We start from the raw sequence: 11523 nt of genomic DNA on the forward strand, positions 1-11523 counted from the left end.
AAACAAAAAAACCACAAATTGGCCTTCCAAGAACCTAAAGAAATGACATTTAAAAAAAAAAAGCACCACAGCAATTTGACAACTCCAAAGCCTCACACAGGGCCTGCACTCCGGCCCACGCGGCTTGCAGAGTTGAAAACACCGCCCAGACCATAGAGGCGGGGCCAGAGAGAAGGCCCCGGCGGCTATTGGCCTCGGAACGGAAGGGGTGGGACCCAACCTCCCTGACTGACAGGGATTCCTCTCCTCAGCCTGCGGCCGGCCTCCGCGCTCCCGGAAGTCCCGCCCTTGGAAAAGGAAGTTAACGGCGCCGGAGAACGCCGGCTGTGACCCGAGCGTTCGCGGTGACCCGCTGTGAGGAGAAGCGGCGGCCTTGGTCGCTGCCGCGAGTGTTCGGCTTGGCGGTTGGACGCGGGCCCGGCCTCCCGGGACAGTCCGTGGGGAGAGTCAGGTACGGAAGGGCGTGCAGGTTAGACTGAAGCCGTTGGGCTGTGGGGGCCGCGGACTGGTGCGTGGTGGGGGACGCGCGTAGACGGGCCGGCCAGACTGGCGGCGCCCTGCCCTTCCCAGGTGCTTCTTGGTCCCCCATTTTGGTGACACCCCCTCTTTTGAAGCACCCTATCCTCTCTGAGGCCCCGGGCCTCCGGGGGCAGGGGGTTCGAGTCCGGTTCTGTAGGCTTTCCCTCCGGACCCAGGTCACGAGGCCGGTTCAGTAGTCTTCCTCCCTCGGGCCCGCGTCACGCCCTAGGACCCCGCCACCATATTTACACGCGTCTCCACGATGTGGTTTCTTTCACCTTACGCGTTTCCAGTCTCTCAGAGACCTGTCCCCAAATGGTGGCATAGCTGTCACGGTATTTTCCCAAAGGGGGCAGTATTTAAAACTGTCCCCGGGGCCGGGCGGCGGCGGCGGCAGCGCACGCCCTTAATCCCAGCACTCGGGAGGCGGAGGCAGGCGGATCTCCGTGAGTTCAAGGCCAGCCTGGTCTACAGAGCGAGGTCCAGGACAGCCAGGGCTACACAGAGAAACCCTGTCTCGAAACAAACAAACAAAAAAACCAAAAAAACCTGTGCCCAAACAAGTGCCCTACCTCGTACTTTGCCATGGGATGGGGAGGGAGAATGAGGGCCAGCCACCTTCAGAATAACAAGGGGATGGCCTGGTTGTTAAGCCTCTGCGTTTAAATGGGACTCCTTGCTTTGGCAGTTGGAAATTGTAGCTTGGGAGTCCTCCCTGTGATTCCAGCCATGGGTTCCTCAGTATCTACTCCTGCTGCTGCAGCAAACCCCTCAAATGCTTCAGATCATCAGCCGCCTTCACAGTGTCCCATGCATGAAGGGAAGAAGAAAGGTAATTTTCCTATTGGCTAGAAAATTAAAGAGAATGGTTCTAAAGGGAGAGGCCTATATTTTGCTAGTGAGGCTTGTAAGCCTGGGAGTAAGGCACCCTGGGACTGGTCCTAATTTTGCCACTCGTTAGACATTATCATGAACAACTTCTTTATGTCTCAGTTTGTCATCTATAAGTGTAATACAATAATTTTCACAGGATTATGATGGTGATTATCTGAAACCATGCATGAAAACCTAGCAGTTGCTCCATAAATTAGCCTCATCTCTCCAGAGTTTACTTGTGCCTACATCAGTGGTTCTCAGCCATGGATGAAGAGACAGGACAGCTACTGATACATATTTTGAGTTGTCACAACTGAGAGGCAACGATTCTGCTGACATTTAGTGAGGTGGGACCAAAGATGCTACTAAACATCCTACAGCATCAGACATGGATGGAGTCTTTGGTCCCTAAATAATAAGAATGCCAGAGCTGAGAAACCTCAGTCTAGTGGTGTTTCAATAAACTACTCCTGTATCTGTTGTAGTCTTCTTTTAGGTCAAAATAAGCCTTCACCAAATGAATTTATAGACCATTATGTCAGTGCAAGGTTGGAAACAAAAAAGTTCTTTAATTGGTGCACATCTGCTTTAGATAGTTCACATTGGGGCAGTATGCTGTGCTTACTCTATGTTCATGTTTACTGCATGCTCATGCTTCAGTGTCGTCATCATCCCACTCCAAGAGGTCAGCACTTACTCTGTGACAAGCACTGCTGGGTTTTGTTTTTTGACAGAGAGAAATAGCAAAGCACACAGTAGACAAAAATCCTTTGTCTGATAAGGATTACATTCTCACCTTTATGGGAGATTAATTATCTACTTGTTTTGTAGTCAAGGAAACTAAAGCTCAGAGAAACTAACTTATGTACTCCAAGTCATTTAGCTAGCAAGTGGCGAGGTTGATGAAATTCAGTGACCTTGGACAAGGACAGATCCCATGTTCCAGTATTTCTGCTTCTGGATATTGAGACAAAGCAGACAAAGCAAGTGTGCCTTTGCTCTGAGCATCTGTTCTCTCATAGTCCTCTTTATGATTTTCTCTATTACACAGAGTTATCATGCTGGTTTATTTCCATTAGTGAAGAGAATTTAAATATTTGTAGGAGGCTAAAGGGCCTCTAGGTTATATAATGTGAAAAGTATAGCACTATTTTCCTTCTAATATCCACCTGGGACCAATGCCCTGGGAAGACTGGTATTTTAATGATACAAAGGAAGGTATTGCAGTTCGGTTTTCACCCCTAAAGTGAACAACTAACTGCTTGAGGTCTTGGAAAATGAAGGCCTGGGAGGAGAAGCCAAGGAAGTAAAAATAAACTTTTTTTTTTTTTCTCTCGAGACAGGGTTTCTCTGTGTAGTTATGGTGCCTGTCCTGGATCTCACACTCTGTAGACCAGGCTGGCCTCGAACTCACAGAGATCTGCCTGGCTCTGCCTCCTGAATACTGAGATTAAAGGCGTGCACCGTGCACCGTCTTTTCTATATATGACATCCAGCATTCTCTATTTTCCTACTGGTGCCTGGAACAAGGGAGGATTCCATGACAGAAGCAACTGTCATTCAGGGACACAGATCTTTAAATACTTTGCTATTTACCTGATGTTTAGACAAGCTTCTCAGTCCCCACAACTGCCTGGATCTAGGAGCTTGGGCATTGACTGCTACTTGTGCTGCTCTGTTCGTTCATAAGACTCAGAAGCACGAGTGTATCATGGGACGTTTTCTTAAAAATCTACCCTTTCTTGGTAAGCTTTTATTATCTGCTGACAAGGACTAGCACCTCAGATGAGTGGTATATTTCTGTGGCTTACTTGAGTCTTAGAACAAACATGATCAGAGTGGCATTTACATTATTCTTTGGGTCCCTGTAATATCTGCTCATTTTCTGCTCCTGTACCCAATATTTGAAGGAGTGTGTCAACAATAGATGCTTAGATAGTGGCTGCTACTTCATTGAAGTCAGACTTATCTGGAATTAATGGCTGGAAGTCAGAGAGAGTCAAGTATGGCCAGCCCTCACCCAAGTTCCTCTGTCAGCTCCCAGCTGCTGGTCCAGGTAGGACCTTGTAGGACGTTACTAATAACATGTAATGGGCAACACCCACTGCTGAATCTGCAGAATGGTTTTTTATTTTTGCTGGGGGCATGACAGAATTGAAGAATGTATGTATTTTTCTTTTAAAGTGAAAATACATTTGTAGCATCTTGTCATCTTTAGGTATTGGAAAGTTAACTGGCTTAGTTCTTGGCACCTTTAAGTAGAAGAAACTTAGTTTTTCAACTGTGTTGGTCAGAATTTTAGCCCTTTAAGGTCCCAACTAAGAGAACTCCCTTCCACTGTTGGTGTGGTATGTTAATAGTAACAATGTTTTAATATTCGATTATTTCAGGCTGTCCAGCGAGTGCAGTGGCATCTGATACATCCAGTGAGAGCAAAGGACACTCTGTGCCTGCCCACCAAGATCGGGCCTATGAGTACGTGGAATGCCCTGTTACTGGTGCTAAGAATAAGGAGAACCTTGATCCTTCAAACCTGGTAATCTGCCCTCATCTCTTCCCAGGACATTTTATGTACCCATGCGTTCTCTACCACAGTCAACCATGTCTCCTCAAACTATGAGCTAGAATAAATCTTTCCTAAGTTTCTTCTTGCTGGTTATTTCATCACAGCAACAACAAAAAAGGTAGTATGAGGAAAATAAATCAGAGGTTTGGTACACTGATGTTGCTGTTTTAATGGGAACTTGTACCTCTTGTATGGTGAATAACTTTCAAGGGTGTACTGATTTTTTTTTTTTGGTTTATATCATAGTGCTGAAATTCAGACACAATCCACTGATTTTCTTTAGATGCCACCACCTAATCAGACCCCATCCCCAGATCAGCCATTTGCTTTGTCTACCTCAAGAGAGGAGTCATCTATTCCAAGAGCAGACTCTGAGAAAAAGTGGGTTTACCCTTCTGAACAGATGTTCTGGAATGCCATGCTACGAAAAGGGTGAGTGAACATATTATTTAGGAGAATATTTGCTTGCCATACTTATCTCAGAATTAAATGTTACGGATTTTTTTAGCCTCTAAAAATACAGTAATTTTTAGTGAGTTAATCTATAATAGAATCTATAATAGAATTTTCAGAGTTATCAAAAAGTACAAAGCCAGTAATCAAGGTAGGTTTTTTTTTTTTTTTTTTTTTTTTTTTTTTTTTTAAGAAAAACAGAACTAACAGGGCAAGAGGCTGGTGGAGTGGGGGTGTGGTGGTCTAGAAGATATTTGTTATAAGGAAGTGGTCCCCATTATCATGGAAACCAGCAGCAAGTCCCAAGATCTGCTACCAGGTAGTGGGATACCTGGGAAAGCCAGTAATGTAGTTAGTCAGCCAGACGTCCTGAGAACTGGGGAATTGGGGGTGGGGATGGGAGGGTGGCAGGGGGCTGAGAATAGAAGTTCTCATCTGAAAATTGGGAAGCTTGAAATCCAGAAATACCTGATATTTAAGTTCAGGTTGAAAATCAGGTAAAGCCTAATTAATGTTGTAGTTCAAGCATACATGCAGGAATTCCTGCTTACTTATGGAAAGCACTGCAGCCTTTGTGTTATACTTAAACCTGTAACTGATTGAATGTGATCTACCTGAGCAGGACAATCTGTTTTACTCATATCACAGCAATCAATCACCTTTTTAGAAATATAAAGAGAAACACTGTTATAGAAAATGCCTAGGAAAAGGTTGGTAAATCATTTATTAATGGTACTAAATGAATAATACCACCATAAAAATAGATGGTTCTGCTAGTATGCTTTTGGGAATTCCATGAAATAAGATTAAGATGAACCTTCAATCTTTGGTTTCAGTGTATAAAAAGTATAAACCATTTTATGAATACATGGAGTAACTTTTGGCTTTATCAATAGCATTTGTTAAAACTTAACATGTTTTTTTCTTAGGTGGAAGTGGAAGGATGATGATATTAGTCAGAAAGATATGTATAATATCATTAGAATCCACAATCAGAATAATGAGCAAGCTTGGAAGGAGATTTTGAAGTGGGAAGCCCTTCATGCTCAGTAAGTGTATAAAATTAAAAAAAAAAAAAAAACTTTCCTGCTTTTTTTTTTTACTTCATATCAGCCTTTCTACAGTGTTAACTTTGAAATAATTTGTTATTCATTTGTGTAACAGTGATCATCCTTATAGGACATACCACACTTTCTTACTCCCTAAGCTTTAAGTTTGTAGAGAATTTGAAGCAAAGATAGCTCAGCTCTGCTCCATGCTGGCTTAGGCCTCCGATGATCAGGCTGTCAGAAATGGCTGCTGCAGAGCTGTGGGCTAGAGTTTCCTGAAGGCATGACCATGTGCCCATCTGGCAAAGGGGTACCTGCTCACAGCCTCTAAATGGGACTGTTTCAGCTGCCTTACATCACAGTGGCTAGGTTCCAGAAACTGAGCTCTCAAAAGCACCAGACAGAAGCCAAATCTCCGTTTCTGGTGTAGCTAAAAAGACTCAGGTATCCCAAGCCTGACCAGATTCAAAGGGGAGATGGAGATTCCATCTCTCAGTGAAAAAAGTATCATAGGTCAGTCATTGAAAGCAGAGCAGAGCACGTTGGAAATGAGACGAAATTGTGATTCAGGGCATGTGGGAAAGAACTTTTTGTTCCTTCAGCAGTATTTGGAATCCTTGTAAGGACTGACCTTAAAGATGTGTCTACACATGGGCTCCTTTTCTCAGAGATAATAGGTCAGTTGAAGGAGCAGTGGTTCTCCATATCACCTGGAAGGTTTGTTGCAACTCTACAAACTGGGCTGGCTTGCGGGTGTCTGACCCAGTCCAGAATGGGTCATAGGCTTGATGTTTATAGAATGATGTGATATTGCTGGTTTGAGAGCCCACCTCCAGAAGTGGAGGGATGGGGAATATCTTCACAAAGAACTAGGTCCTGTTATAATCTGGCTTACATTTCAAATTCCTTCCAAAGCATGATTAATAATTTTCATAGAGAAAAGCCACTTGCTGCCTTATTTTTAAGGTAGTTTCTTTGGTTTTGGCATTTACAGTGAGCATTTCAGTATTAGCACGATGTGGGTGTTGGCTAGCTGGATGCCAGGTGGGTAGACTTTCCTGGTGGTAACCCATGACCTAAAGGAAAGAGCTGGCTGGCTAACTCAGATGCAAGTAACTGTCATAACCTAGGTAAAAAATGTACACTAATTAAAGCCACCTGTTCACTACTTACTTGCAGCATGATTTTAAAAGCAAAGAAATAGAAGCAGAAGGAATTTCAGCTTGTCAGTTCCATCACCTCTAGTCATTTTACATATTTCTGGCAAAAGTAGCTAGGCCATAAAAGCACCCTCTAATGTCTCAAAAGAAAAGTTACATAGATTGAGTTTACTGCTTTGCCTGTTAGCCTCTTGAGAAGAGATACTAGAAAGTCAGTAGCTCACAGTCAGGCTTTGTTGTACTCTGGATATGGATTCTTTTCTCCTTTACATGGTAGGAATATAGCTTGTCTTATCAATAGGATCAACTACCAAGATAAGTGGCTCCTGTCTTAATGGACCAGTCCTCCAACCCCCATCAGGGGATCAGGTTTGTGTCTTTTAAGGGGAGGATCTTGTATATCCTCTGTACCAGTAAAGGACAGACACTTAAGGGAACTCAGCCAAGGTCTCTAATTAGGATGCTACCAGTGGTCAGGTTACTTAAAAAACAGGTTCAGCAGTACTTACAGCTAGTTCCTGGAAGTCAGCCTCCATTCTTTTTTGCTTCAAAAACTCTTTTTTTTTTTTTGGTTTTTCGAGACAGGGTTTCTCTGTGTAGCTTTGCGCCTTTCCTGGAACTCACTTGGTAGCCCAGGCTGGCCTCGAACTCACAAAGATCCGCCTGCCTCTGCCTCCCGAGTGCTGGGATTAAAGGCGTGTGCCACCACTGCCCGGCTCAAAAACTCTTTTAATTGGTTGAAATGAAACAATGAAGCTCCTCCCCCCCAATATTCTTGGATTGGTTCCAGGACATCCAAGGATAACAAAAGCCATGGAAGCTGAAAGTCCCTTTTAATTTCATTGCACTTTCATACAGTATGTGTACATTTTCCTTCATATTTAGATAGTCATTTTATAATTGACTAAAGTAATGTAAATGTATAAATAGTCTGTTTTATTTAAGGTATGATGAAAAGGAATAAAAATCAGATATGCTTAGTGCAGGTGCCGAGTTTTATATTTATTACTGTTTTGTTTGTTTTTGAGATAGTCTCATGTGGCCCAGGCAGACCTCTGTGTAACCTAAGGATAACCTTGAATTTGTGATCCTCTTTACCTTCACTTCCTGAGTGCTGAAATTACAAGTATACATCATAATATCTGATTTATGTGGTACTGAGCATTGAACTCAGAGCTTTATGCATGGTAGGCAAGTACTGTATCAACTGAGCTATATCCCCAGTCCTCAGACACAGTGTTTTTCCAAGTATTTTTAGTGTACAGTTGGTTGAATCTGTGAAAAGGAGCCCATAGACCCAAAGGGCTGACTGTAGAGAGCAGTTTCTGTTGTTTCTCTGAAGAAACCCTAGCTGCGCTATACCAAAGAGAAAGAATATACACAATACATAGCACTTTTTTCTGAGAGTGTGCCTGTGCTCTTGTCCCAGATGAGAAGGTCCTGTCTCCTGAATCTGGCAGGAAAGCCAAGCAGATGCCTAGAGAGGGACATACAGAATCCAAAAGGAAAGAGAAATGTTTGCAACAAATAGAGCCAATTTATTTGAATTCTGTTAGAAGTTACTGTTTTCTGTAAATGTGATAGTATAGCAAATAAATACAGAAAAAAAGACATTACCACAAAACTGGGACATCATCCTGTCAAAGGAAAGAAAATATTTTTAATAGACTATTCTTATTTGGACATTTTCAGTGAGTGTCCTTGTGGCCCATCATTGGTCCGATTTGGAGGCAAAGCCAAAGAATATTCACCAAGGGCAAGAATTCGTTCCTGGTTGGGGTAAGTGTCAGTGTGGAGCTGCTATTGACATTTCTCAAACCATCGTCCACATTCTCACCACCAAAATCAGAGTGAGAAAAGTGCTTCCCTCTTCTAAAACTTCATATCCAGCCTATATTTCTTTATCTCCTTGAGTTTACTCAGAAATGGACAGAATTATGAGGGGGAGTGGCTAGCTTTCTATTTCATTCTCCAAGGATTGAAATATGCTTTTTATTTTTATTTTATTTTATATGCACTGGTGTGAAGGTGTCAGATCCTGGAGATCTGAAATTACGGACAGCTGTGAGCTGCCATGTGGGTGCTGGGAATTGAATCCGTGTCTTCTGGAAGAGCAGCCAGTGCTCTTAACCATTGAGCCATCTCTCCAGCCCCGAAATGTGCTTTTTTTTTTCAAGATCCTTAGAATTGTCCTTTTACTCTTGTGTTTATCTTGCCTCTTTTCTCCAGCCTCCTCGCCTGAGTCTCTCTCCCATGAACTTTTTTCCTTTATGGACAGATGGTCTGACTCATCATATTTTTCAATACCACATTTTCTAAGCACCATAGATTGATTGCTCAAGTCCCATCTCCCCTGCTAGGTGTTTGCATGCGAGAACGGCATCTGAACATGTGCTGTTTTCCAGTCTGTCTTTCTGCTTACACCAAAACTGAATGCAAACCAGCATTTAACATTCACTATTGTGTTTTCATTCCAGGTATGAGTTGCCTTTCGACAGGCATGACTGGATCATCAACCGTTGTGGCACAGAAGTTAGGTATGTGATTGATTACTATGATGGCGGTGAGGTCAACAAGGACTACCAGTTCACCGTCCTGGATGTACGTCCTGCCTTCGATTCGTTCTCAGCAGTATGGGACAGAATGAAGGTTGCTTGGTGGCGCTGGACTTCGTAACCAGTTTTGTTTGTTAGGAAAAAACTGAAACTTTTTTTTTTTCTGAGAAAGATGTTAAACTTTTCCCCAAACTAAATGCACTCATAGTGTCACCATGGGACTTTTCAAGTGTGTAATCAAACTTGATCTTTCATGCAAAGATGCCATGCTCCATTAAATTTTGAGTCACATTTTCCATTAGAGTTGATGGGTCATTTAAATTTTTTTTCCATTTGGTGTAAGTGGGAAGTAGTCCCTTAATTTTCCCATTAACTGCAGTATTTCGTGTTTTCTATAAACAGTCTGAAAAAGGAGCTTTTAAAAAAGCATAGAAAGCTGTTCTTCTCCTTACTGTTTTCTTGGGAGTATTTGAAAGTGTGATGCTTTTACCTGCCAAATATTTTAACTATATTCATTATAAAAGAAGCACTTACTCTTGTTTTAAAAGTAAGCAATATTTCTTAAATCCCTACAGTCTAAGTAGCAACCCTGAACAAAATGCAAAAGTATGTACTGAATGTACTCGGCAAGACTAATACATGTTCAAGTGTATTTTTCAGACTTGACCTTGATAGAAGGTTCAACTCGATGATATATGCAAATTTCAAAATACTTTGCTCTCATTTCTGTTCTAATATGTGACTATTAATGAAAAGCTGGTCTCACTGTCCTGGAAAGTTGACAGATTATTTTAAGTTATTACATCCCAGTTCATTCTCCCATCAGGAGGTTTTCCACAGTAACCTAATGTAAACCTTGAAAGCCTGGCTCCAGTTAGAGGGCCAGCAGTGTCCCTTTGAAAAATAAGATTATATTGGCTAATTGTTAGAATTCACAAGATGTGTTTTTTTCCTCAGACGTGGAATGTTTGCATCAATTCACCATCCGTTTTATATTTATTTTAAGCAAGCACTAAGTTTGCTGCTGGAAACTGGCTGTTTTAATTTCAATTATAGCAGCATGTTAGAAATAACTTGTTTTCTGAAGTGTTGATACAATGAAAATTTTTAATTTATCCTAAATACTGTATTGTTAAATTAGTGGATGGAGTTGGTGTCTTTGAGTTACTAATTTGATGTAGATATCTTTGTTGTATGATGCTTCAAAAAATCCAACATTTAAAAATATTCGTATTTTTTAAATAAAGCTGACAGTGAAAAGGTTCTGAAACTTCTCAGAGTGATTTTTTTTTTTTTTTTGGTTTTTCCGAGACAGGGTTTCTCTGTGTAGCTTTGCGCCTTTCCTGGGACTCACTTGGTAGTCCAGGCTGGCCTCGAACTCACAGAGATCCGCCTGGCTCTGCCTCCCGAGTGCTGGGATTAAAGGCGTGCTGCGCCACCGCCGCCGCCGCCGCCACCACCACCACCGCCTGGCTCTTAGAGTGATTTTATAGTTACTATTTTTTCTAGGCACAAACTTCACTAAATGCAACAGTGGTCTCATCTGTTAATCACATAATTTTAAACTTCATAAGAATATAATCACTGTTGGCCCTTTTCACAGCTGCTATTGATGGAGTATAGGATGAAGTATATTGAGAAACAGCATTATGACTGGAAACTGAAAATTAAGCTGCATGCAAGGGTTCTCGCTGTAATGGTGATAAGGTATTGTGAAAGTCAGCTGTCAAGTAAACTCAGTTACATGATAAACAGTTTTATATACTCTTTCACCACTTCTAGGGAAGACACTCTGCTGAATACTCAGAGTTGCTTTGTGGCTAGATTACACTTGAGTCTGTCTAGGGAATAGAACTCTGCTCTGATAGTTTTTATATAACTTGAGATTCATTTTGGTTCTTCTCCAACATTTTAAACATCTTTTGTCTGTGGAAATGTCATCATTTAGAATCAGAACATACTAGTGCATGTCAGGCAAAGTATTAACAGAAAAGGTAGGTTCAAACTAGGTTACATATTAGCATTTAGTATTCCTATGAATTCACTAGCTGTCATTTATGTGATATTGATGTCCACTCTGCATCACACCCAGGACACAAAATTGCAAAAGATATATTCACTACCTACAGAAACTCAATCTTTCAGAGCTCAGTATATAACCACAATCATGGTATTGTACAATTCTTAAAGAATTCACTGTGGTACTAATGGGGTTAGGGATACACATAAGTACTTTTTTTTTTTTTTTTGGTTTTTTCGAGACAGGGTTTCTCTGTGTAGCTTTGTGCCTTTCCTGGAGCTCACTTGGTAGCCCAGGCTGGCCTCGAACTCACAAAGATCCGCCT

At 41.9% G+C, this 11523-nt stretch overlaps 1 protein-coding gene across 1 annotated transcript; it reads left to right on the top strand.

Moving 5' to 3' along the window:
• The first annotated feature begins 293 nt into the window (after positions 1 to 293).
• Positions 294 to 10448, top strand: LOC114704615 (cytochrome c-type heme lyase). Its single transcript, XM_028885947.2, has 7 exons — positions 294 to 451; positions 1208 to 1351; positions 3786 to 3931; positions 4245 to 4393; positions 5344 to 5463; positions 8316 to 8402; positions 9101 to 10448. Exons 2-7 carry the CDS (start codon positions 1249 to 1251, stop codon positions 9297 to 9299), a joined length of 804 nt encoding a protein of 267 aa, XP_028741780.1. The 5' UTR covers positions 294 to 451; positions 1208 to 1248; the 3' UTR covers positions 9300 to 10448.
• Positions 10449 to 11523: the final 1075 nt, after the last annotated feature.

This window comes from Peromyscus leucopus, chromosome X, assembly GCF_004664715.2.
Source record: "Peromyscus leucopus breed LL Stock chromosome X, UCI_PerLeu_2.1, whole genome shotgun sequence".
Taxonomy (NCBI): domain Eukaryota; kingdom Metazoa; phylum Chordata; class Mammalia; order Rodentia; family Cricetidae; genus Peromyscus; species Peromyscus leucopus.

Coding starts and splice junctions, on each gene's coding strand:
- LOC114704615 (XM_028885947.2), top strand. CDS start 1,249: ATGGGTTCCTCAGTATCTACTCCTGCTGCTGCAGCAAACCCCTCAAAT. Junction 1,352..3,785: donor GCATGAAGGGAAGAAGAAAG/GTAATTTTCCTA, acceptor CGATTATTTCAG/GCTGTCCAGCGAGTGCAGTG. Junction 5,464..8,315: donor TGGGAAGCCCTTCATGCTCA/GTAAGTGTATAA, acceptor GGACATTTTCAG/TGAGTGTCCTTGTGGCCCAT.